Source organism: Polyodon spathula, chromosome 4, assembly GCF_017654505.1.
Source record: "Polyodon spathula isolate WHYD16114869_AA chromosome 4, ASM1765450v1, whole genome shotgun sequence".
NCBI lineage: Eukaryota > Metazoa > Chordata > Actinopteri > Acipenseriformes > Polyodontidae > Polyodon > Polyodon spathula.
Window position 1 is genome coordinate 72,687,715 of NC_054537.1, and position 27,732 is coordinate 72,715,446.

Consider the following 27,732-nt stretch of genomic DNA (forward strand, 5'->3'; position numbering starts at 1 on the left):
AAATAGTGAATCACTGTACATGTGCAAATTGTGTACCAGTAGTATGAATACTATTTATATTAATAAACACGCTGCAGATCATTTCAGATTCTTACTGGTTGATTATCTCTTGTATGCGTAAAAACAAGTGTGTTTGTGGGTATTTATACTACTAAGCACTTTTTGTACAGCCTGCTACTGTATATTGATTTTAGTACAGTAACTATAGCTCCTCCTGTTTTTAAGTCCATGAACAATCAGTTGAACCACATGGTGGTGGAAGGTGTCTTGAGGGATGTTAAGATCTTCAATCATATTTCAGACTTGCCTTTCTGTCATTAACTGTTTGTGGCCACAGCTGCCGCTCTCATTTCATGTAAACTCTCACAGCTTTAGAGCGCTGCAGGGTCCACATGTCATATCACATGATCAACCTAATTTAGATTCAGGATGATGACAAATCTAATCAGGTAGACAGGTCCTAATAAAGGAACAGGAACCTGAACCAGACACTTTGAATAAGAAATCACCTTTCTTAAAGGGATGCTCTACCATAAATCATCTACATTACCCTACATTGTTTAATTTCTAGGGCCCATGCTATGTATATCATGTTAGATTTCCAGCATGTTTTTTTTTTTTTTTTTTTTTTATGTTGTTCGGCAGGAAGAGCAAGAGAGAGTTATGCAAATTACATATAATATCAATCTTATAAAAAAAAAAAAAAAACAAGTAAAAAATAAATAAATAATGTGATATAAAGCGGAGATACTCTCTAGGGATGCTTACAGTTTAGAGTTTAAACTGTTAAATTTGTTATTTTCAATGACATGCACAACAAATATGCAATATGATTTTATATTTTATTTTTCCAATATTTATGTCTTCTATATACACATACATGTTGTGCACATGTAGTCTCGTCCACATTCTTGTTCTAGTATATCATAAAGGGGACCACACTAGTTGATGATGATGGCTGTTTTTGATTGGTTACTCAAAGGTATACGTTTTTAATCCTAAAGTTCAAACCCTTTAAGAAACTGAATGGAATCTAACATTCCTAATTCTTCTTGGTGGCACTTTCAATCCATTCCTGTCCTGTCCAGGATCATGTTTCCACCATGTGCTTGATTATTGAATTGAAGAGTTCACAGCATTGTTCCATTCTGGTATTTTATTGTTTAATCTATGTGTTCAAGTTATTAAGAGACGGGCTGGAAGAAGGTCCTGGTTTGGAATGGACTGAAAGAGCTGGTTGGTACTGCTGCTATAAAATATATATGTAATCAGCTCCACATAATCAGTCCTTATACTGACCAATTCATCCATGCAACGCTGTTTTCTGGTGAAAAAGCAGCTGTTGGATTCCTTTAGGTTTATTTGTCCCCCTGCTGGGACTCAGGACAGTGATTAGACCGAGCACTCGATGGGTTAACACCTCTGTTCTGATCAGTGCCTGTGTGGAGTGTTGTCTTGTCAGTTTTTTGGATTATTGTCAGTGATGTCTGTGCGCTCTGGGTACACAGCAGGGATTGTCTTCCTCTGGCACCAGCGCTAAATCAGATTGGGCTGGGAGCAGGCAGCTCTTCCTGTACCCCTGCCGTACCAGGCTCTGGGATCCATCCTAACAGCTGCCTTTCTTTTTGAAAATGAGCAAAAACACAGCAAGTGGAAGTGATTTTGTCTCAAGCAGTCCTTGTTGTCCTCCCTCGACTTGCTTAATATGCATAGTGCTGAAAGTAATAAACCATGCAGCATGTCTAAATTGTATTTAGGGTTAAAATTAAAGACATTGAAAAAGATCTACATCCTTTGTATTTTAGTAACCAGTTTTTTTTTGGTACTACAGTCAAACCTGCTTAATATTACTCCTTAAGAACATAAGAACATAAGAAAGTTTACAAACGAGAGGAGGCCATTCGGCCCATCTTGCTCGTTTGGTTGTTAGTAGCTTATTGATCCCAAAATCTCATCAAGCAGCTTCTTGAAGGATCCCAGGGCGTCAGCTTCAACAACATTACTGGGGAGTTGATTCCAGACCCTCACAATTCTCTGTGTAAAAAAGTGTCTCCTATTTTCTGTTCTGAATGCCCCTTTTTCTAATCTCCATTTGTGACCCCTGGTCCTTGTTTCTTTTTTCAGGCTGAAAAAGTCCCTTGGGTCGACACTGTCAATACCTTTTAGAATTTTGAATGCTTGAATTAGGTCGCCACGTAGTCTTCTTTGTTCAAGACTGAACAGATTCAATTCTTTTAGCCTGTCTGCATATGACATGCCTTTTAAGCCCGGAATAATTCTGGTCGCTCTTCTTTGCACTCTTTCTAGAGCAGCAATATCTTTTTTATAGCGAGGTGACCAGAACTGAACACAATATTCAAGATGAGGTCTTACTAGTGCATTGTACAGTTTTAGCATTACTTCCCTTGATTTAAATTCAACACTTTTCACAGTGTATCCGAGCATCTTGTTAGCCTTTTTTATAGCTTCCCCACATTGTCTAGATGAAGACATTTCTGAGTCAACAAAAACTCCTAGGTCTTTTTCATAGATTCCTTCTCCAATTTCAATATCTCCCATATGATATTTATAATGTACATTTTTATTTCCTGCGTGCAGTACCTTACACTTTTCTCTATTAAATGTCATTTGCCATGTGTCTGCCCAGTTCTGAGTCTTGTCTAGATCATTTTGAATGACCTTTGCTGCTGCAACAGTGTTTGCCACTCCTCCTACTTTTGTGTCGTCTGCAAATTTAACAAGTTTGCTTACTATACCAGAATCTAAATCATTAATGTAGATTAGGAATAGCAGAGGACCTAATACTGATCCCTGTGGTACACCGCTGGTTACCACACTCCATTCTGAGGTTTTTCCTCTAATCAGTACTTTCTGTTTTCTACATGTTAACCACTCCCTAATCCATGTACATGTGTTTCCTTGAATCCCAACTGCGTTCAGTTTGAGAATTAATCTTTTGTGCGGGACTTTGTCAAAAGCTTTCTGGAAATCTAAATAAACCATGTCATATGCTTTGCAATTATCCATTATCGATGTTGCATCCTCAAAAAAATCAAGCAAGTTAGTTAGGCACGATCTCCCTTTCCTAAAACCATGTTGACTGTCTCCCAGTACCCTGTTACCATATAGGTAATTTTCCATTTTGGATCTTATTATAGTTTCCATAAGTTTGCATATAATAGAAGTCAGGCTTACTGGTCTGTAGTTACCTGGTTCAGTTTTGTTTCCCTTTTTGTGGATCGGTATTACGTTTGCAATTTTCCAGTCTGTTGGTACCACCCCTGTGTCAAGAGACTGCTGCATGATCTTGGTTAGCGGTTTGTAAATTACTTCTTTCATTTATTTGAGTACTACTGGGAGGATCTCATCCAGCCCAGGGGATTTGTTTATTTTAAGAGCTCCTAGTCCCTTTAACACTTCTGCCTCAGTTATGCTAAAGTTATTTAAAACTGGATAGGAACTGGATGACATGTGGGGCATGTTGTCAGTATCTTCCTTTGTAAAAACTTGTGAAAAGTAATCATTTAACATATTTGCTATTTTTTTTTCTTCCTCTACGATTTTGCCATTTGTATCTCTTAAACATTTAATCTCCTCTTTGAATGTTCTCTTGCTGTTGTAATATTGGAAAAACATTTTGGAATTGGTTTTAGCTCCCTTAGCAATGTTTATTTCTATTTCTCTCTTGGCCTTTCTAACTTCCTTTTTGACTTGCGTTTGCAGTTCTGTGTACTCTTTCTGCGTACTTTCTTTTTGGTCCTTTTTTAATGCTCTGTAAAGTGCCTTTTTTCGCTGAATATTTTTTTTAATTGATCTATTAAACCATTTTGGCAATTTAGTTTTACATTTAGATTTGTCTACTTTAGGGATATAATTGTTTTGCTCCTCTAGTACTACATTTTTGAAGAACAACCATCCTTCTTCTGTGGGTGTTTTCTCTATTTTACTCCAATCTACTTCTGTTAGTCTCTGTTTCATACCTTCATAGTTTGCTTTTCTAAAATTGTAAACCTTAGCTTTAGTCTTTACTTTTGGGGATTTAAAAAACACTTCAAATGAGACCATGTTGTGGTCTGAGTTTGCCAGTGGTTCTCTGACCTCTGTTTTAGTTATTCTATCTTCGTTATTTGAAAAGACTAAATCAAGGCATGCCTCCCCTCTAGTGGGTGCCTTCACAAATTGTGTTAGGAAGCAGTCATTTGTCATTTCCACCATTTCTATTTCATCCTTCGCGCTACCCACCGGGTTTTCCCATTTTATTTGGGGGAAGTTGAAATCCCCCATTAGTATGGCTTCTCCTTTGCTACACACATTTCTAATGTCATTGTATAACAGATTATTGTGCTCACCGTCTGAATCTGGCGGTCTATAGCATGCTCCTATTATTATGCCTTTTGAATTTTTGTCTGTTATTCTGACCCATATTGATTCGGTTTTATTTTCTTTGTCCAGGTTTAACACCTGGGCTTCAAGACTGTTTCTTATGTATAGCGCTACCCCTCCTCCTCTTCTGTCCTGCCTGTCTTTCCTATACAGTGTATACCCACAAATATTATATTCGTCCCCATCACTCTCAGACAACCACGTTTCTGTAACACCTATCACATCATAGTTACCTGTTAGTGCAGTAGCTTCAAGTTCTAGAATTTTGTTTCTGATACTTCTAGCATTTAGATAAATACATTTAATGGTTGTCTTACCTGAGTTGTTGTTCTTGTTTTGATGCGGTCTCCCTTCTGTTTTTTTGTTGATTTCTCCCCCCTTCCTTTCTAGTTTAAAGGAAGGGGGGAGAAATCAACAAAAAAACAGAAGGGAGACCGCATCAAAACAATGATGCGGTCAATGTCAGTCTCTGCTTGTTATCACCACTTTGAAATGTCCTGGTCAGAATATAATGTGAGTCAATGGGGACAGGGTCCTGATACTGTCTCTTTGGTTATTCTCATACTCGGTTCAATATTAGTGATATTTTGCAGCCATTCACTGTGGTTTCCACCCCATTTAATATCAAGAAAAGCATATGATTAAAAGGTTTCCCTTATAAGTTGCTATACAGTATTGAAATATTATTAGATATGAGGTACAATACAGCATATATAAAACTACAATGTATGCTTTTGCAGCTTTCTTATTACATTACAGTGTGTCTTACATGCTCAGAATAGCAGCCTGTAGCTACTGAAAAAATACATTTTATTGCCACTATTGTAATCAATACAATACCTAGTACTATATTTTGAGTTCCACAGCAAAACAGGGTTATTTGTTGTCTCATCCCTTCTGTGTTTTAATACATATGTGTACAGTCCCTTTAAAGCAATATTAAAATGAGTTGACTGAGCTGTATACCGTATCATTTTGATAGAGCAATTCAAATTGTGGATGAACTGTCCACAATTCCAAAAGATCCATTCTATACAACACAATATTCATTTATATGTAAGGTAACACTATACTTGGTCATTTCTTATTTTTGTTATCTGACCCTTGTACATTTAACCCTATGACCCGTATGGTGCTCAGCCAGTACCATACTCAATTAAATAAATTGAAGGTTACAATAATAATAATAATAATAATAAAATAATAATAATAATAATAATAATAATAATAATAATATATATATTGCAGGGAAAAAAGTTGCCAATCAACGTTTAAGATAAACGGTTTTGACAGGTTTTAGCAAACTTTAGTTTTAGCAATGTCAACCTCAAATTGATTCACTGAACTTATATAGCGGTTTTAAGTTTGCTGTTGTTTTGTTCTAGATTTAGTTTCCCTAACCAATGTTTGAAAATCCATTTCTTACCTTTTATCAATACTAGAAATAATATCACTGCTCCCCCTTTTCTTCAGTTGAATATCTGGATTTTTGCTTGCAGTCTATATTTCAATTTGCAATATGCAGACATGTAGGTGTAAAAGTTGCTGCTGTTTCCTAGTGCCAAATCACTTCTTGTTCTGTAGTTCCGATGGTCCAGCTCCAATCAGGCCAACTGTCATACCACACTGGAAGTGATTGGATACCGGAAGCTGTTTGATGGTTTTAAAATTAGCTTAGCCACAGATTCCCAGAGGTTTAATTTCCCCTAATAACTAAATGGTTGGGTTTTTTTTTTTTTTTTTTTTTTTTCCCCTGAGTGTTAATGGACCATGTTTAAATGACTGAGCATAGGTGGCCCGAATGGCCTTTTGTTGTTCTAGAGTTTCTTGTTTTCTTCTTATGATGTTTAAAATTTGTTTTAAAATCTGTATTCCCCAACCCCCGCCCCCCCCAAAAAAATAAATAAAAATCTAGGAAAGATACTATATTATAAAAAAAAGGCTCCGGTAGAAAGGTTTTTATTGTATTTTGCTTTTGGATAAATTTACCAATAAGTTACAACCACCATAATCTAATTTTTATGATTTATGGAATTGTGCTGAAAGCTATTTTATACTTTCTGAAAAATGACCCTATGTTAAATGTTGCTTTTGTCTGGAAGCCTTTTAGAAGAATTTTTGTAGAGATGTTGTGATGTGACTATTGAGGTTGCAAGCAAGGTATTTTATAACCAAGACAAAAAAGCTTTGGCTTCACTAGTGGAACATTACCTATGGCAATCTCATCACTGAAAATTTGCTTAAATTCAAGGAAACTATTACATTATTTTGCATGTATTTTCAACCTCTTGCTATAAAGCATATACTCCATATTACCTACATTTATTCATTAACTGTTCTAGAAATAAATCAGAGCACCATTGCATCATTTCCTTTATACAGTAGAAGTTTACCTTAGAAAACTTTTAAGGTATAGAAAAGTGTAATAAAGCATAATGAAGGCCTTGGTAAGCATTGTACAGCACAGATAGGTGTGGTTAGGCAAAACCATGGTAAACTACTGTATGGCACATTCGTAATACAGTGAGTGTAACCAGGAGAAAAGCATGGGAAAACTGCTCAATTACAGTGCAAATATACTGTGAGAAACCTTTATAAGGGTTAAGTTTATAGGTTTTACTTTCCAGGCACAGCTATTGTTAAATAACATCCCCCATTTTACAAATAAACCCATGACTGTCTCATCTCTTTGTTTTTGTCCTTCAATTTGCAGGTAGAGTATGTGCATATAGAGTGTATATTTTTTAATGAATTGATGGTGTATAGCATGCAGTGCGTACACCTACTGTGCTTTGTACTGTGATTACATTTTGAAATCTGTTCCTTGTCTTTTGACCCCTAGTTTTGACCTTTTTGACAATATTCCATATACTGGTTTGTAAAAAGGTTTTATTTAGTATAATATACTATGTATAATATTAAAAATATATATTTTTCGAACTACAAACAACACTTGATTTTACATCTTCAGTCAAGATGTGTAACCCTTTGATTCCTAGTATTGTTTTTAAAAATCAAGTAGGGGTCTTTTCAAGAGGGCTTTGTTGTTTGGGGACTGTGCAGTGTCTCAGTGGTTTTGACAATGAGGTGGCTGAAGCTGTTTACACTGTGCTTTGTCTCGCAGCCCACCTGGCGTCAGACTTTGAGGAGCTGGAGAGCCACTTGATGCACCTTGAAGACCTGTGTGGACAGTGTGAGATGCAGCGCTGTAAGCAGTTTCAGATGCAGCAGCTGGAAAACTACAAGAAGAAAAAAAGGTTTGATTTTTTTTTTGGGGGGGGGGGGGGGGGGGGTTTACACATAATTGGGCATATTAGGAAGGAACCAGAAGGGCACTTTTTTTTTTAGAAAGGAATAAATAATTTTAACTGACTAAAACAAGAAAGAAACATGACAGCTGCTGCTTCCAGCTAAGTTGTTTACTGCTAGTTTTATATTGTTAATAGACCAAAGTGCATTGTGTTTTGGTGAAAACAGGTGTATTTTATCCAGTGTTGAGGTTTTCTGTGGTTTTGCACACATCTGCACACCAGATCCATTATCTTGTCTTGAGGGTTGAGACAGAAGTCATTGAGATCATTCTGGTTTTTCTTTTATGTAGGCCATGTGGATCGCATGCCATGCCATATGACCAAATACATTTGCATACATTGCAGACTTTTTCTAATTGTACTCTAGTTCTCCTAGTCTTTGGCCAGTCAGTATAGAAATGGTAAGTTCTAAATTACTTTGTACTCAACATTGGCTTTTACTGAGTTTTTAATATGAGCAATTGATAATTCCTTGTTTGTAGTATAATACTCCGCATGTGAACCAACTGAGATCTTCTCTAATCTCCTTTTCTGTATATTTGGCATACAAATTAAATACTCAAACATTTAATTAATGATTCTCATCTCACTTAGAGTGCCTAGCATTTATAGTTCATAGCCTCATATGAACAGAAAATTAAGATGGAGCTTTTTGGTTGCACTGAATCAATTTGAATCTGAAAAGATTGTAAGGGAAACAGCAGCCGAAATATATAAAAAAAACAATGATTAACCTTGGAATACATACAGCAGAAAAGCCTCAGGCATTGCATTGTGTGGTAGAGAAGTCATTAACACTTGAAAGCTAAATTGTTAATGTATTTAGGATACATATACAATCTTTACTATTGGCCTTGAGATTAATTAGTAGGAAAACTAAACCAGTATGGAACGTAGCCCTCACATTGTCAGACTGTTGTGCTCCATCTATTTTTCAGCAGCATGTTTTGGAATTTGATAAAGCAAGCTTCACAGCCAGGAGGTTAATCTCTCTAATCCCTTTATTGACAAAGTAGAGTTGGCTTTCACAATCTTTGCTGACCTCAAATAAAAGGATTGCCATTTTGTTAATTAATTGGAGCTGCTATTTAAGCATGTAGCAGTGTGTGCTTCTCTGTGATTGGTGACAAGTAGCTCTCTGTAGAAAACTAAAACCAAAATATACATTTTCAAAAAAAAGAGAGCTGGACCATGAGGATGAACACAGGAAGTCAGCACTCCAAAATACCATTTCAACATTTGAATACATTGAAGAAGACTTCTAGTCCAAACGTTTGTCATTGAATTTAAGTTTCCTTTAGTATTTCTAAATTTGCTATAGACGTGCTAGAGCACTAACCATGTCAGACCTTGCTTTAATGTGTGAAATATCTTGTGCACTAATGTGATCATCACTGTGTATATCTGATTTGCCTTCAGAATGTAATTCCCTGTTAACCTGTTCATAGTGCTCTGTTATGTCTCATATATATATATGTAACTTTTTCTTTAGAACATGTCATCCCTGTGATTTTAAATTGCTGGCACCCCACAGCGCTATCTCTTGATTCTTGATATAGGTGATGGTTACTTGGGCTGTGTTCAACTATCTAAATGTTTGAAAACATTCCTGAGCATTGCCTGTGGACACAAGCTAACAGACTAGAGTGTGTACAAAACACATTTGGACATTTGGCTCATGTTTTTTTGTAGTTGAGCATAGCCCTGTGTTGCATTGATTGGTTGTTCTAATGAAGACTGTCATTCTACTCCAAATTACCCTAAAAATCTGTAAGTTTACACCTTCTTAAAATGTAATGAAACAGGAAATGTAGGGTGTGGCTAGCTTAAAAAAATGAAATTTATGGAAAGCTCAAAATGTTGCTTTTAATTAATAGTTTAGAATATGATCTTCATACAAAACAATAATGTGTTGCTTGTCTGCAGCTTTTTGTCTGTTGCATTCTACTTGGTTTTCCCCCCTGTTTTTACCATAGAGTCAATGGTTATGGTGAGCATAGGCTCTTTAGCCTTGAATGCATATTCTGACTAGAATTACTCTCAAGTTTATAGGTCAGCGAGTTACTAGCAGTATTAAAAACTTAGTTGCAATGTCCAACAGTTTTATAGTAAAAACTAATCTACCATAGTTTTTAAAGGTGTGCAGAATACTTGTTACTCATAAAGAAGTATTTATCAGCAGGTATCCAATAAATTCATTCAAATAACTTGTTGATTTCAAAACAAAATCTGTCTGCCTCACGTTTCCAATTCAGTACCAATCAATGGCAAACTTCCTCATCGAGTGTTTTAAAAGCCAATTGAAAGATTATTTTCCAAGGTGCTGTCAGTGTCTTGTTCAAAGTTATGGAATGGACATTTAAACAGCAATTGTATGAACTTTTTTAAAAATAAAAACAAACCTCTCAAGCTTCCCTATAGTGATTTGTAATGTCATCTCCATGTGACCAAAAACTGCAATGGCACTGATGCTGAAGGAGCGTGTCTTTAGCCCAGTTTTGTTCTACCCAACTATGTTTGCCCGAACAAACATTCCCCTATAAATCAAACCTTTTTAGAAGCAAACAAAATGTTCTCTGTAAGTGATTGTATTTGCGTTTTAAGGAATTCCCGTCTCGCTTCATTATTTCAATTGATCAAAAACTAAAGGCCAGCGTTTATTTAGCACTTGGGGTAAAAAAATACTGAATGTACATGTATGATTTCTTTTTATTTGTGTATTGATCTTTCCCATTGATGGCCCCATCTTGGAATAACTAAAAATGAAGGCTTCTTAAGTCTTCTATTTGTGTACTGTTTGTGGTTGGTTGCTAGGTACCAAGAACATATGTTTTAAAAGGTGACATAGGCCTTCGGTAACACAGCTGGTTATGCACAGATATGTCCCCATATCTCAAGATCAAACAGACCATGAAATCAAATCAAATGAAATTTTCCATAGGAGTGGTAGCTTGTTTCTTGATTTTCAAATTTCCTGGTGTCAAGGAATAATAGAAGTCACAATTCATTTGCTCCATTAATTAGGCTAGGTATTGCCGTAAATAAGGAATTATTAGTGTCAGCTTTGACCACTGGTTTCTAAAAAAATGCTGAACATATGTAAGGGGTTTCAGTGATTTGGGGTGTTATTTTAGAACGCTGTGATACACCTGTACTGTAGTTGTGGCGTGGATATGAAAGTATCAGTATAAAGGCATTCTGTTTAACAAAGACACATGTTATTTTCCATAGCTTGCTCATTCTTTACCCCTCAAGACAAAATGTTATCCCTTTCCTATTCCTACGTGGATCCATATTATAGAAGCATTCTGTTTTTGTACATTAGGTGTCCAAACGAGTGTGTCAAGCTTTTATAATAAGAATAGGAATTAATATATTATACACACAGTAGGGGTTTTAATCGAGTAATGGTGAATCAATGAACCTCACCTGTGGGTTTTGATAGATTTAAAAAAAAAAAAAAAAAAAAAAGATTGATAGATTAATCTAATTTACTAGACACATTGGAAACATTAACAGTCTGTTCTGAATAAAAGTACACAGACAGAAAGTCGACGTCTTAACCTTGCCTTTAATCTCTAAGATCGATGCATGCGTAGAAAGGCTCAAAAAAGGCAAACGCTAACTTATTTCACGACTAACTTATTTCCTGTGACACCGTTGTTCCTTTAGTTTCAGGTACTGTATTGCCCCATTCACATGTATCCAAGTATTTGCACATCACACAGACTGTAGTTCAAATATAACACTTGACTTAAATACTCAGTTCCCCTCGCAAAGGTTTACTGTGGTGTACCGTTATAAAACAATAGCAAAATGTACTGTAGCATAATAGAAATAAAAGTAGCATAGTAAAGAACCGGTGAGCATGGAGAGCATTGTAAGAGCTATTGTTACCCATGGTAAAGCAGGGAACATGTGTGGCATGAACATGAGAAAAGCATTATAAAATACAAACTTGACCATGTGAAAAGTATTATGTTTTTCAATATTCATTTTCTGATACAGTTTGAAAGAAATGCGTTGTATAAAAAGAAAAATCAACTTACTAGCGCTAAGATGATACGATAAACTTTCAAGATTTATTTTTTTCGCACTGTTTTTTAAATCACACTTGGGTAGACAACATTTATGGATCAGTTTTTTTTTGTTGTTTTTTTTTTTTAATCGCTCAAAGACCAAAGGTGTGATGAACCAAGATTGCTCCCTACTGACCCAGCACAAAACTAGGGGGAAAAAAAAAAGTGTAAGGAAGGAAGACATGTTAAGGGCCTTGATGGTACAGGCCACTGCAGTACTTCAAGAGGCCTGTCAGTAACTGAGAGAACCATGCATACATGTGTGTAAATATAAATAAGTAAACAACTTTCCTTTTCTTTCAACTCTTCCATTTTACTGGAATAGAAGAGACATTTTATAATGTATAGGCACGCCTCCACACATAGACGCATGCATCTGTTAGTGTAGTTATATGGTGTTGACGCCCGACCCACATCATTTAAAAGTACTGTAAAACCCCTGTAATGTGTGTGCCATTAATTTAAGTTATATTTGCTATGCCTGCTTAATCACAAACTTAAATGGCTGGCAATTGTGAAACATGCAGAGAGACCCCTAAGGTTAAATATTGCACAGGTAAGGTGTCAAGTGTGAAGTTAATTTAGTTTAATACTGCAGTGCTTGCTTTGGTAATTCTTGGCGTGTTCTTGGGTACTGTGTGGTACTCTTTAGTGCTCAGCTGTTTTCCTTGCCCAGTGTGATATCATACCTTGCTGCTACATCTTTCGTTTAGGTTGTTTTGGAACAGTTTAACCACATTTAGTGAATGTTAGAAATGAAAATGTAATGTGATGATGAAAAGTATATGTGGCTGCTACACTAGTGCTAAATACCAAATGTACAGTATAAATTAACAACCACAAATAAAATCAATTCATAAATAAATAAAAACTCTTATCTTTGATTTGATTTATGTCAAATTATGTCATGCTTTTGTGTCATCCTGACTTGACTACAGTATTGCAATGTTCTATTCACTGGGCTTCTGGGTCACACCATAAATCGTCTGCAGCTGATACAGCAGAACGAGACCATAAAAAAGAGACCATATAACACATGCTGGCTTCACTGCTGGCTCCCAGTGAAGTTTAGAGTTGATTTTAAAATGTTACTTCTGACTTATAAAGCACTTAAAGGCATGGCACAAGATTATATAAAGCACTTCTAGTCATATATACCTCGTGATTTAAGATCAGCTGGTGCAGACCTTCTATGCCTCCCACAGGTGTACACAAAAAGGAAGGGAGAACGCGTTTAGTCTCTCTGCTCGCAGGTTGTGGAATGCGCTGCCACCTTACATCAGAAGTGCAACATCAGTTGATAACTTTGTCAAAATTAAAAACTTACTGTTTTAGATTTGCTTTTTTGAACTGAATTTTAAACTGTTTCTCTTTACAAATGTACTCCTATTTTAATTTTCTTCTTTTTTTAGATATTAGCTTTTTTAAACAGAATTCTAAATACTGTCTGTCTTTAATTTCTATACATATGAATTGTATTATGATTTCTGTTTTGTCCTGTACAGTGCTGTGATATACTTTTCTGTATGAAAAGCTATATAAATAAAGTATTGATTGATTGATATTAGTAGAGCCATATTTGCATTAGTTAAACACTGTCTACTCAGAATGTGTTGAACAGTCTCTTATGTTTTGCCAACATATGTAACTTAAAGCAAAATACCAGCAAAATGTTAAAAAAAAAATTAAAAATTGATATTAACACCTGGCTTATTGATTGCTACAAACTTGACAGTATGCAGCCTTTAATACCAAAACAATGTAAAATGGACCTTCACAATGTTACGTACAATATAGTATCCACCAGAATGACTTATTTCTTCATTTTAACCCAGTTGTTGTGTCTGTTTTAATAATCTGCTACAAACTGCTACAGGCACGTCCCAGTATTTTACATGTGCAGCCAAACAAAAAAAAAAAAAAAAAAAGTGTTCAGTTCTTATTTTGACAGGACGAAGCTGGCAGTAAGCTAATATTTCTGAACTGACCTACTATAGTTATTTTTTCTTTGCATATTTTAATACTGTAGCAGGACACAACCACATGGTCATTCATCTTCCCTGGTCACTAACATGCCTCTTTTTCTAGACACAAAGCTCTAAGTGTTTTCTTATAATTTTTTTGTTTTGTTTTCCCACAGGAAAGAACTTGAAACCCTGAAAGGTAAGTTCATTATTTGTTTCTATGGTACATGGCATTTTGGGACATTTTATAAATGTGAGCGTATCGCTTTTTAGTGATATTGGCCTGTTCCCTGTTTTCAAGCTTGCTGATTAGAGTGTATGTTGACTAGTCCAATGTGACTTATTTCAGTGTTATTTCAAGTTAATTTTGTTGCACAATAATGTATTTTTTGTCACAACTTTGTTTTCTACACATGTATTATCCCCTTAGGCCTGTTGTATGCAACATTTTTCTATTGTTTTCATTTCATGACATGTTGTACACAAGGCTGCCGTATGTACAGCTCTCACTACTGTATTTTAGCAAACGGTGCTCTCTTGTACCTCAGAAGTATGGTCATTGTTACCATTTGACAAATATAAAATTTCTGTACTAACTTGAGTACATTTTTATAACCTGAAACAAAATTGTAGAAAATCAGTTAGAAGCAAGGTCCATAACTCTATTGGTAAGCAGTTGGATCTAAAGTTGGTCAAATCTCTTAAGACTGACAAAGTTACTTCAATAACTCAAATTGTTAAAACATAAATAAATAAATAAAATCCATCCAGAGTAACCATCTATTTGCACCAGCTTAATCTTGTTTATATATATATATATATATATATATATATATTATATATATATATATATATATAAGAGATTATATTATAAATAAGGATTCCCATTTTCTTTATGCATTTATATAATTAAATCCTGTTGCTGCTTTGTATTCTACTGAGCAGTTTTGTTTTTACTTGATATTATTACATTGTGGCACAGTGGGCATTTTCTCATAACTTGCCTGCTTTCCCATTTCGTGTCATTATAGTGCATTAGAACACGGTTGTGTTTATCCTGTTATACAGACTGTTATCTTAACTGCAATGTGGCTTTCCACGTGCTTGCTATACAGCTTTCAGGACCCTGGTATGGTATATGTTGACCCTCACATGACTTTTTGAATGTTTTATGCATAATGGAATCTCTGACATGTATTCTGAAATATATAAAAGCTGCATCTTTCTGTTGCATGTCTGTTTCAGTAATGAAAGGCTGGACAACAAATGTGATAGGGCTGATAGTAGCTGCTTGATTGGCAGGGCCTTTCACATCCAAGACTGCAGAAATTACAGATTCTCCAGTTTTTAAATGTGCTACCTCTTCTGGAGAACACCCCCTGTGTACCTGATGGAATTAGAATCGGGCAGAATGACCATGGGTCTAGTGCAGCTCTATTGCATTCAGCCCCCAGACTGGTATATTTTTGCAACCCTGTTCAATTTACTTATCCTTAATGTTTTAGATTAGCCATTTCATTTATGGAGTTGTACAGTGGCTGCCATATGAACTGTCACATTTTATTTTCAATGCAAGTATGCCCACAACACACATTTTAATATATCAATGAAATGTATCTCATAGCTCACTTGAATTACTTGGCACTTGGCCACTCTTTTTATTAAAGGGAGTGAAGACACTGGGGACCTATAGTGCTATAGTGAAAAATATCTGTTATTACATGAATAATTTATCCTTGTCTATGGCTCTAAAGTGCTTAAGCTTATTTTTATGTATTTGTTCAGTTGTATTGTATGTTAGTGCTGCTTTCAGCTGGTAAAATATGTAATTGTGTTAGCTGAAAATAAGATATGGAAGAGGAAAACATATTTAAATATTTCATTCTGGCAGTATCGGGATATACAAGGACATTAACCAGCTGTGCCACAGTAAAAATTAAAATTTGACATTTGTTCTATTTCATTCTTTTTTTTTTTTCTGCACACAATCTGCTAAAACCTGCAGCAGATTTTTTTCTTGCATTGTACTGTCGGCTTCAGAAACAGGGTTGTCAAATCTCAATCACTTACAACATTATAGAACAAATAAAACCTCCAAACAAAATTACAATGGGACCTCGCAAGTTGAAAAAGATTAAATATTTATGACGGCAATAAACTCCAGAAGAGCAACTTAATATGTGTGTGAAATATCAGTGTTATCTTAACTAATATATTCTTCTTGTTTAGACTCACTTTGTGTCATTTTACATAGTTTCAGTCACCACATTCTGCTGACTTTTTAAAGCATACGAAGCCTTGATTAAACTCATGAATCATATCCCCCTACAACACTCTTCCTCTGTTTTGGTAAATCAAACAACAGCAACTTTTATATGAAATGCTTAAATCATGATGCTGTGTTCAGATTCTTTGAAGCAGTATACACAGCACAATGTGTACAGCAGCGTGCTATTTTATTCAATCCATTCCTCTGCAACTTCATTTTGGCAAGTATGTTTCTTTACTATACAGACAGTAGACACTGCTTTCCCATTGTTTTCTATGGATGTCAGATGTTCTGTTATTACTCAGTAATGGAATGGTAAATAAAGCACAGCTCAGAAGACGACACTTGTTCTAAAACTGTCCTCTCAAAAACTAAACTCTTTCAGTGGACTAGAATGATTATTTCCAATAATCAAAGGTAAATGCATAAATAACTTAAGCTGTGGTATAATACTGAGAATTGCATTACTGTGGCATGTTCCTCTGTAATAATGCCATTCCCTACTTCAAACAATGCCTTTATGAGCTTAGGAATTCCATTATTACATTATAACTGTATATTTTCTTAAATTGTTAATGAGACTTCCACACCCCTTGGTCTATTGGGAAGCACCATCCAGATTTCCATGTACTGTTTGAGAAAGGCTTGTAAAAGGGACCATAAAACCGAGGAGCATAAAACCAATAAATAAAATGTCAAACCTTCTGCAGTTTGTCTAGTAAGGTTTAGTTAATTAAGCTTACAGTAAAACCTTCGCTTCTGGTTCTGTAGGCCATGATTAGTACTAATCTGCCTTAAGCCCTTTTCGAAGATTAGTGATACTTGGGGCCTGTGAAACTGAACATATGGTGCTAATTTGATTTGATTTTGAAGGGTTTTTTTCATAGAGAGTTTGTAAACAAAATAAATTGATCTTTTGCACTTTTCAATACTTGTTACTTCCCATTTTCTTTAAAGGGACTCTCATTCCTTCATGTGACCTATTTTCTAGAAGTGTAGCATTGAAGTATCTGCAAAGAGATCTCGATGCATTCTCTTCAGCAACAGCTTCAAAGAAATTACCAATAAAACATTTTTAATTCAGCTTTACCATAATAATGTGTATTTTTTTCATACAGGCAAATGTGAGATTTACATTTATTGGAATTATTTTATGTACTTTAAAACACAATGCAAGTACATAGGAATCATATCTATGACCCTACAATGGCAATACTGTACATCAGCACAGTTGCAATAGGAATTAATGGTCTTTCTGTATTACATATGTCAGAGGTTTGTAGGCTCCCCTTAAGATGTGCAAAATTGCACTGAGGAAGTCAATTGCTTCTTTTTTGTGTGCCTTCAAACTTTGTGGCTTCATTGACCAAAACCATCTCATTATCCAATCTCCATACAAATGCATTACAACCCTCACCTTGAGACCCCTCCCACTCAGTCCCTAATGATCTTCTCCTGAATCACTTCATTCAGTGGTGGTGTACAAAGGGACTAAGATAAAACTTGTTGCATCTTCTAGTAGTAAATGTTTGCACTTACTGTAAACTATACTGTATTTAAATATTGTTTTGAATTGAAACTTTATATTGCCCTGCAACACTTGTAAGTTGCCTTGGATAAAGGCACCTGCTAAACAGAAAAAGGAAAGTAGCTGCTACTCTACATGCATTGCGAAAAAGGGGTTTAGGTAGATTTCTTCAGGGACAGTGCTGACCTGCTATCCTGGATTTGAAAGCATTTCTTCTGTTTGCGATTTACATCTCATTAGCAACTGGGGGAGGTTATTTAGTATTTCAAGTGTTCGATAGGCTATGGTGTTTTAATAGGTTAGGTCACTAAATGTCTAACTTAAAAGTGCTTATGTAACCATGAATAATGTGCTGCAATACAGTCAGAGTGGCTATGTATGTTCTTTGATCAAACAATGCAAGATTCATATTTTTTGTGTGGTTCAAAGCTCAGACTGCAGATGTCTGAATTTATTTTTGAAAAGCAGGGACATGATCTCTATAATTGATGATACTGCTTTAATCTGTCATGGCTAAACGAGAAGGGAAAGAGTTAGGTCACCAATGAAAAACAATTATGTTTACTACAAAAATGAATTAAGGGGGCTGGCATCGGAGTAGTAGGATTATTGTTCTGCGTTCATTATTAAATAAAAGCCTAACCTAGCCTATTTTTTTTGTTTTTTAGAATTATTTTAGTTCTCTTAAAACAACAGTTATTTTTAGTTTGGTAACTTATGTTGAGCAAATCTCTGTTAAGGCTCAGGAACTAAGCAAAACAGAGCACACATTTTATAATATAAAAGCATTTACTATAAATACTATACTGTATTAAGCATTTAATATAAAAGCATATTTACTTACCACCAAAACAATTTCGAACCTAATAGTTACAAATAAAAAGCTAATTCAAACCTTGAGCATTTGAATCTGTCAGTGGGTATGTTTATACAGTACAACTTTTATTTCATAATAGGTTTCCCCATGATAATTTCAATATGTTTATACATTTGTTTAAAAATGTAGTCATTGCTTATAATATCCAAACAGCTTTAAGTGAATTCTTCTTGGTAGTATTGGTACAGCTTTAGCAAAGGACATTAAAAACCATTTTTGTGCAATGGTGGAGTTTTAAGGGAAGCAGTTAGCAAATAATTATATTTAATCAATCTCCGAGAGGTAGGATGACAAGTAGAATGCTTCATATACAGCTTTTGCAGATCCAGGTAGCCATGATGAGGTAGGTAGATTTGGAATACTTCTGCAATTCTGAAGACCTAATAGCATCAGCTACAAATAGCATAAAAGGAATTGTGTTTTGAGCATCATGGCTGTTAAATGTACTTGACAAGAATGTAGTGAACAGAATGGAAATTGGGACAGCCAAAGTAGAGGCGTTCTCTGGCATTATCATACAGGTGTGCTCAGTAGTGGGCACGTTTAGGGAAGTTTGACTCCATTTGAAGTCGTGTTCATCTATTATAAAGCATGTACTTCTATAGTTACATGGGTAAAAGCCCTAGACATAATTTCCCTTAATACAACTTATACTACCAACCTCAAAATGTGACAAGATATATTCTTGAACTGGGGAGGCCTAAAGAATATTGGTTTTGCTGTTCATAATACCACAATAAAATATGATTAATTTGTGACCATGTAGGTATAGCACGCATGACTGCAGTCTTGGGGTGTCCCACTGTTCATACAGCTATACGACATAGTATAGCATATTATTAGCTGTCCACGGAAATGGTTATCAAATTTGTAAAATGGTGTATGTTAAAATGATGTGAAATGCCCCAAATAGGTATTGACTAGACTATATCCATTCTATGTGAGCCCCCTCCCACACCTTTATTATTATATCTCTACAAAGTTCATCTCGCTGTTAATGATTTACTTCACAGCAATCGCTACTCTGGAGAGTAAATTGCTTTGTATGTTGTGAAGCTATTATTTAATCTTAATTATACTGCAATATACTTCATATGTGTATAATGTGGTCTGGTGTGATTCTATTTCTCCTGTTGTGTAGGGACTTTCTAAGCCTTTGTTTTCAAATAGTGCATTTTCTGATGTGACGCCAGTGCCTTGACCTGCATTACAATTCCTAACACGGGTTTGTTTTTCGGCTACAAATGAATAACGAATATCTCAAAAAGTTTTTTCTTGTATAATGTGTCTCTCCGTGATACTAAATTTCTTGTCTGTTAAGGAGTTTATTTCATGCAGAAGGTGTTTTTATACGTTATAAATTACTTAGTAGATGTGCTTGTTTCTTTGGCTTTGGTGCTCATGTTACGATTCTGGCAATTATTGTATCGTCAATATTTTCAATATCGCGGTAATTATTTATAGTTATCATTTGTCAACCTCAAGTCATAATTTGATGATGCTAAATTGTTAATACAAATAAGTTCAAATTTTAGTGATGGAATTTTTAAAGTGAGCTGGCAGTACCATACTGTATACTTAATCCTGCATACTCTTTTCCGATGTAGAAACGTTTATATACTTTTCTAATTATGTGATTAGTCTCGTTACGTGTTCCAGCACTGTGTAAGATCAGGTGTGTTTGAATCACGTGTGCGTTTACGGTGCGCACTACACCACAAGATGACAGACAGGGAAGAGACAAACCAGCTGTACCCTCCAAAAAATGAATTAAATCAATAATATGGGATTATTTATTTATTTATTTATTTATTTATTTTTAATGACGACGATTAAATTGTTGAAGAGGGGGGTCCAATTTGTAAAGTATGCAGAGTTAGTGTTCTCTGCAAGAGCAGCAACACTAAAAATGTGCATTTAAGAGATCACCACCGATCGCTTTATAAAGAAGCAACATCGATAAGGAACAAAGTATGAACAGTTTAAAGTTAAAGGAAGTATTAATAACAGTTGAAATGTGTTTAATTATTTTATGTTTTAGCTGCTGTAATTCTTTCAACGTGATCTTTCTGTGCAGTGTTCTTGAACATAACTTTGACTACCGGATTTTTAAATGAATGTGTTACTCGCTGTATATTATTGAATCCGTTTTTTTTTTTTTTTTGTTTCAACTAAATATTAGTGTTTTCAAACATCTTAGTTTAAGACGTATTGCTCATATACAGTCACAAATTAGTAATGTCATGGAACAGTTTGCATTTTGGACTTCCTGTTTAAAAATAAATAAATAAGTCACACGAACACTGATAAACCTTGGCCATATCAATAACTGTTTTTTTAATTAGCTCTGTACTGTTGAGCAAAATGGGTGTCCTGCTTTTTATTTTGCTGCCAAGTTGTGTTTAGCTGCTCTGCATAGTACTTTTAAAATGATAGTCAACTGACACTCCTGAGTAGTATTTGCTGGGTTATAATTAATATGGGTGTGTTACTATACAAGTTGTTTATTACACAAATAGCAGTAGTTTTTACATAGCGAGGGGGTTTACGACCGTTCATAATTTTAAAACATAATTTTTTTAGTTTTATTTTTAATTTACGGTTCAAATTTAAAAGTAAAAACAAAAATACATTTGAAAATTGAAATTTAGAGAAAATGTGATGTGACACATTTGTTGAGTGCTATGCTGGTGGTATAATAATACATGCGCACACACATTAACAAGTAGCCGTTTTATTTAGGAATAAGAGGTAATCGGACAAATATGAAAACATCTGGAAATATTGAACACGTGGAAATATTGTAACGCCCTTTCCATCATTTCTTTCACCAGAACATAAACATGTTAGTGTTTTTACACAGAAACCCGAAATGAGTGCCATTTAAGTTTGTTCACCTCACGCCAGTGAAAATATTTTGTTTTTATGTTTGTAGTCGGTTGTTGTTTTTTTTTTCCCCTATATTGACATTGTTAGCACCAAAACAGAACAATTTAAATTCGCAAAGAAAAAAAAAAAAGAAAATACAAGAAAAACACTGAAAAAGCTTGGAGAATTATTAAAAAAAAAAAAAAAAAAGAAAAAAGAATGGGGATGATGACTGAGTATTTTCTGTAAGGCTTATTTTATTTTACTTTGGAAATGCTCCAAATTCTTTTTTATTTCATAGAGTTCTGCATTTCAAATATTGAGTATTGTATAAATATCTATTGTATTATAAGTAAACACAATATATTTTTTAGTTAAAGTTTAGGCTATGCTGATTTCATACCTATTATAGCTTAATAAATAGTAAACCTTATACATTTGTAAGGGTTTTTTTTTTGTAGTTGTTTGCAAATTATCGTGTTTATCGCAATTATCGTGATAATAACACACACAATAATCGTATGAGAAAATGTTCATATCATGACACCCCTATGCTCATGACTGTCTGGGTGACAGTGGTGTTGAGATTTTGGGTATTTCCTCACAGTGTCCTGGAGAGAACACATGTTTTCCTGAATCCCTTTGAGCCCTTGTTATTGCCATTTATGTGAGTTGTACTGTATTTGGCAGGAATGACTTCAGCACTGTACAGGTTTCTAAACATTAACTGGAAACTCTGGGCACTATGATTTGAAAGCTTCGTTGTGGTGGGGGAGTAGCAAATATTGGGTAGCAAGGGGTCAAATGATTCTTTTGTGAGGCAAAGTTGGGTGAAATGGTAAGTTTATTCTATTTGTGAGTGTCTGCTGTTAGCAACGTATGGAAAACAGATGTCTATTTTCTATGTAAAACAGTTTTCTTGTGAAATCTGTTTCAAATGCGTCACTGCAGTACTAATTTACATTAACAAAAAAAAAGTGTTTTTGCTTAATTTGTTTAACTTGTGCTATTTCACAACCAATAAATTACAAATAGCTCACTGTTTTTTATTTTATTTTTATGCTCTGGTCATGTTTTAAAGGTTTAAGTGTGGGTGAAATTAAATCTTAGTGGTCTGTCATGTGGGAGATATATAACAACAGCAATGATCACCTGTCAACTGAAATCCAATACAGACAATAAGGAAAGCAATAAAGCAATAATGAGAAACAAAATGTCTCTGTGTGATGAACTCGCCACGTACCACTACACGAAAAAACCCAATCCAAAACACTTTGTAACAAAATTAAATGTTTTGCTTACCTGTGTGAAGGGTGAGGGAGCTGGGAGGATTCTGGGCAAAATCCTGTTAAGAGAAAGAAAATTGTCATTTGCATTTTAATAATAAAGGTTTACTACAGATACATAGATATATATTTCTGTTGCTGTGACAAAGAACGGTTTCGTTTAATTATCATGAATTCTTAGTTGAATAAACAAATAAGGATTGTAATGCATCCTTAACTTTAACTGTTAAACTTGTAGTCCCATTGCTGCTCTGTTTGTATTCTGGAAGAAATGCCTGCAAGGATATACATGTATGCACAAACACACTTTTTTATTTTTGATTATCTCCTTTGAACAATTGAATACATATCCTTGCTTTACAAAAAGTTTGGTGTAATGTGCTCTGGGGTAAAATGTCTCAAAAAATGTTTTAATGGAAGTGTTTTCAGTCGCAGTGTCAATACACACAAGACACACTTGGTGAGCAAAGAAAAACTGGCATTCATCCCCTCACTCTAACAAATGAAAAATAAGGAATGATGGATAATGTAAAAGCATTATATATGGAGATAGCTATATGTCAAGTCTATACTTGTGGTTAACAGCAAGTCACAGTGAATAAACCATTTAATCTGTAAGAGCTTTCCTCGTGTCAGTAAATACAAAATGAGTATTTCTTTATGCATGGCTACTCCTGGAGGCTATAAATATTAAAAGGGAAGCAGTAAGGTTAGTAGTTAACATTAGTCTTTTATAGACAAAAAATTGTGTTTGACTATGACATAGATTCAGAAAATAATCTTGACCAGTATGGTAACATTTTAACTCCATATTATCCAATGACAGTGAAATTTGCAGGCTATAAAATATGTGTGGCAATAACAGCTGTAACCACATACTTTTAAAGATATGTGTGTTGAACACTTCCAGTACCATTCAACCCCCCCCGGTCCCCATTTACAGTAGGAAGGAGAAGTGAAGACTGTTTGATAATTAACCAGGATATTCAGAACATGGTTTTATTTACCTCGGTTAGTATTTAGCCAATATATTATGGTTAACACTTTGGCTCCCAGAGTTCTATCATATTTCGATGTCTACCAAAGAGATATCCTGTCCGAAACATTAGCTTTAAAATAGCACCGTGCCCCTTTACTCCATGCTGGTAAACTGGTGGAGCTCAGGGTGCCCAGAAGGTTGTCCCACACTGATCCACCAATGCTTGCTGCATTAATGTGAAATTCAAAACGTTTTGGTAATGACAAAGAACAACCTTGGAGAATATTATGATTGCAAGGCATGTGAATGACATGACAGACTAGGGTACCGAGTTGTGACCAGTACCAGATTTGAGTCGTATCCAACAAGACAACCAGGGGTTTAAATAAATAGACATATGTATCTGTATTTAACAAACACGCGGTAGGGCAGCTCACTGAATTTAGGCCAGGTTCTAATCGAATAAGGGCTGCAATGTCATGCTTTTAAGCAGTTCTATCCAGGATAACATAACATCTCCACCAATTTAAATTGTCTCAGCGCTAGTGATTTAAATGGAAAAAAAATAAACCTGCACAGGGCACTGCTGAAATGAACAGTGCAAACTACGATAAACTAATGTCTAGCCGAAAAAAAAAAAGTACAGTTTTAATGTGTTTTGTAATGATGTAAGCAAACAAAACATCAGATTTCCCCTCTGAATGTGAATTCGAACAAGAAATTATAATTGATTAATCTAAAATAATCTTCCCCTGATCATAAATGGAGAGCTGCTACTAAACAAATGCTGTTTATTATTGAACTGAAAACCAAAAAATTGATCACTGTTGCATTTCTGAACAAAAATTTCCTGAAATAAGTTGTGGACAATGCTGTTAGCATTGTTCAATGGTTTTGTGATAAGTTTGCTCAGGGAAGAAGGACTAGCTTCATTTACACTGCCTACAAAAGCCATCCTAAGACCAAAGAACCCCTCCAGGTTTCTTTAACCTCAATGTATAGTACTTTGTAATTTTATGTTATCAATGATACGTTTTACATTATGTGTTTGTTTGTCTTTTATAGTTAAGTTGTTTTTAATCAAGTTGGGTTGAAAGGGGGGTCAACAATTGCCTACAAAGGTATAAATATCAAAGATTGTAAAGTTTTTCCAGTCTTTTCACCTCTTTTGAAATGACTCCCCAGATATCTGTGTTTTCCGATACAAGCATATGCACTGAGATGTACTGAGGCCTGGTCCAAAGTAAGTTTGTAACTCGTGCTTATATGATTGTATTGGAGGTATACCTTTCTTGTATATAAGTGTTTTTAAATCAAAAACCATTTGTTATTATTTTTTATGTTATTATTTTTCCACTACAGTACCAGATATCATGTTTTAATATAAAAATATGTGTGTTTTCTTCAAAACTGGGCATGTCAGAAGTATATAATGAACAGAAGTGTATAGCAGGTACGGTTTATGGAATTATTTTGTTAGTTACAATCACATTAAAGCTCTCCTAAAAGAGTCTAGTGTAAACATCTCAAAAGTATAGGTAATTTAGACCTAGTTGATATCTCTCCTGTCTAGACCAGTTTCTCTAATAAGGTGGTGTGGCAGGCTGGCGAGTGGAAAGAGGCCCAGAGACAGACTGCAGTTCAAAAAAATAACTATTTTATTATAAATAAACACAAAAATGAAAGGGCACAAGGGCCAAAACAAAACAATTTAAACACAAAGAAAGACAAAAAGCAAAATTTACAAAAATAACAATTTCCAGGCTGGGCAATGCCTTCACTGGATTCAAACAACCAAAAACAAACCAACCTGCTTCCTCAGCTCCCTCCCTCAAATGAGAAGCAGAGGCCTCCTTTTATATCAGGTGGCTGGGCGCTGATTGATCGTTAATCAACCTAATCAACTAATCAACCCCAGCCACCTGAACATAATAAACCCAGGCAGGTAGGGGAAGTTAACCCCATCCCTGCCAATTTAAAGGGCAGAGCTTTGCTCTGCCACACACCTCCCCCCATGTACAACGTACACCGGCCGCAATCGGCCAACTCCCCCCTTCCCCCCCCCCTCCCCACCCCCCTCCCCCCCCCCCTCCCCTCCCCCCAAGAGTCCAATTATGTCCCTTGGGTGGGCTGTTATGGTGGGTGGTGGTGGGCGGGGTTGATGTCGGAGCCCCCAAGCCTTCTTTGGTTGAGGGGGCCCCGAATCTCCAAGGTAGTACGGCGACGGCGGCCCGGCTCTCTCTGGTGGCGGAGGCGGTGACGGCGGCCCGGCTCCCTCTAGTGGCGGAGGCGGCCCGGCTCCCTCTAGTGGCGGAGGCGGCGACGGCAGTCGGCGGACCCTCGGCAACCCTAGAAAACAAAAAGGAGACACCAGCAGTCCCAAGCGATGCGGAGCAGCAGGCAACCCCAGGCGATGCGAAGCAGCAGGCAACCTCAGGCGATCCAAATGTGTCATCCCTGAGCGTAGCGGGCGTGGCATCCCTGGGCGGTGCAAGGCAGGCATCCTTGGGCCATAGCTCCTCCCCTCTGGGCTCTGAGAGCGCCGGCGGCAGCTCCTCCCTCTCGGGCTCTGAGAGTGCCGGCGGCGGCTCCTCACCCCTCTCTGGCTCTGGGAGCGACGGCGGCTCCTCACCCCTCTCTGGCTCTGGGAGCGACGGCGGCTCCTCACCCCTCTCTGGCTCTGGGAGCGACGGCGGCTCCTCACCCCTCTCTGGCTCTGGGAGCGACGGCGGCTCCTCACCCCTCTCTGGCTCTGGGAGCGACGGCGGCTCCTCACCCCTCTCTGGCTCTGGGAGCGACGGCGGCTCCTCACCCCTCTCTGGCTCTGGGAGCGACGGCGGCTCCTCACCCCTCTCTGGCTCTGGGAGCGACGGCGGCTCCTCACCCCTCTCTGGCTCTGGGAGCGACGGCGGCTCCTCACCCCTCTCTGGCTCTGGGAGCGACGGCGGCTCCTCACCCCTCTCTGGCTCTGGGAGCGACGGCGGCTCCTCACCCCTCTCTGGCTCTGGGAGCGACGGCGGCTCCTCACCCCTCTCTGGCTCTGGGAACGACGGCGGCTCCTCACCCCTCTCTCTCTGGCTCTCCTCCCTCTCTGGCTCTCGGGAAGGCGGCTCACCCCTCTCTGGCTCTCGGGAAGGCAGCTCACCCCTCTTTATTGGAGTGACCGGGGCATCTCCCATGTCTACAGCCAGGTAATTAACCACCATGAGGGCAACCTCTGGGAAGGAGGCCGGGTGGTGTTGTTCCTCCCACTGTTCCCACCTCTCCCCATCTCGACGCCACAGCGTGTTGATAACTATGGGGAGATCGTGGACGAGGTCTGCCTCAGGGTGCATCAACCAGTCCCAGATCTCCTGGGATGGTGGTGAAGGTGGTGGTGCTGGAGGTAGTGGGGTGGCCCCTGATGCCCGGGGTGAACACGGCACCTCTTCCTGGGCCTGGTTGTAGGGGCATCCTGCCCAGTTATGGCCATCCTCCTCACACCGGCCACACCAGTTTGCCGGTGGCACGTCTGGGCAGGACCGCCAACGATGGTCCTCCTTCCCGCACCAGGAGCACCAGGGGAAAGAGGCTGGCCGGGTCCTCCAGCAGTGGCTGCAGCAGCTTACATTTCTTCAGCTGTTGCTGCTTTTCCTGCCTTTGCTGCTGTCTGCTCTTCTTTCCCATTTTTAAAAAAAAAAAAAAAAAATTTATCCCAAAAATTCCACAAAACAAAAATACTGCTCTGAGCCTCTAGGTGGCGCTATCTCACCACTAACACCAAATGTGGCAGGCTGGCGAGTGGAAAGAGGCCCAGAGACAGACTGCAGTTCAAAAAAATAACTATTTTATTATAAATAAACACAAAAATGAAAGGGCACAAGGGCCAAAACAATTTAAACACAAAGAAAGGCAAAAAGCAAAATTTACAAAAATAACAATTTCCAGGCTGGGCAATGCCTTCACTGGATTCAAACTTTCCAAACAAACCAACCTGCTTCCTCAGCTCCCTCCCTCAAATGAGAAGCAGAGGCCTCCTTTTATATCAGGTGGCTGGGTGCTGATTGATCGTTAATCAACCTAATCAACTAATCAACCAATCAACCCCAGCCACCTGAACATAATAAACCCAGGCAGGTAGGGGAAGTTAACCCCATCCCTGCCAATTTAAAGGGCAGAGCTTTGCTCTGCCACAGGTAGCCTCCTTTA

The 27,732-nt window shown here is 37.0% G+C and overlaps 1 protein-coding gene across 1 annotated transcript in view; it reads left to right on the forward strand.

The window, feature by feature from the left end:
- LOC121314830 (dysbindin-like) overlaps window positions 1–27,732 on the forward strand; it is a 97,118-nt gene that overhangs the window by 24,347 nt on the left and 45,039 nt on the right. Inside the window, exons 6-7 of the mRNA XM_041248536.1 lie at window positions 7,508–7,640; window positions 13,914–13,936. Coding sequence (XP_041104470.1) covers window positions 7,508–7,640; window positions 13,914–13,936 — 156 coding nt within the window. The remainder of the gene's footprint in view (window positions 1–7,507; window positions 7,641–13,913; window positions 13,937–27,732) is intronic.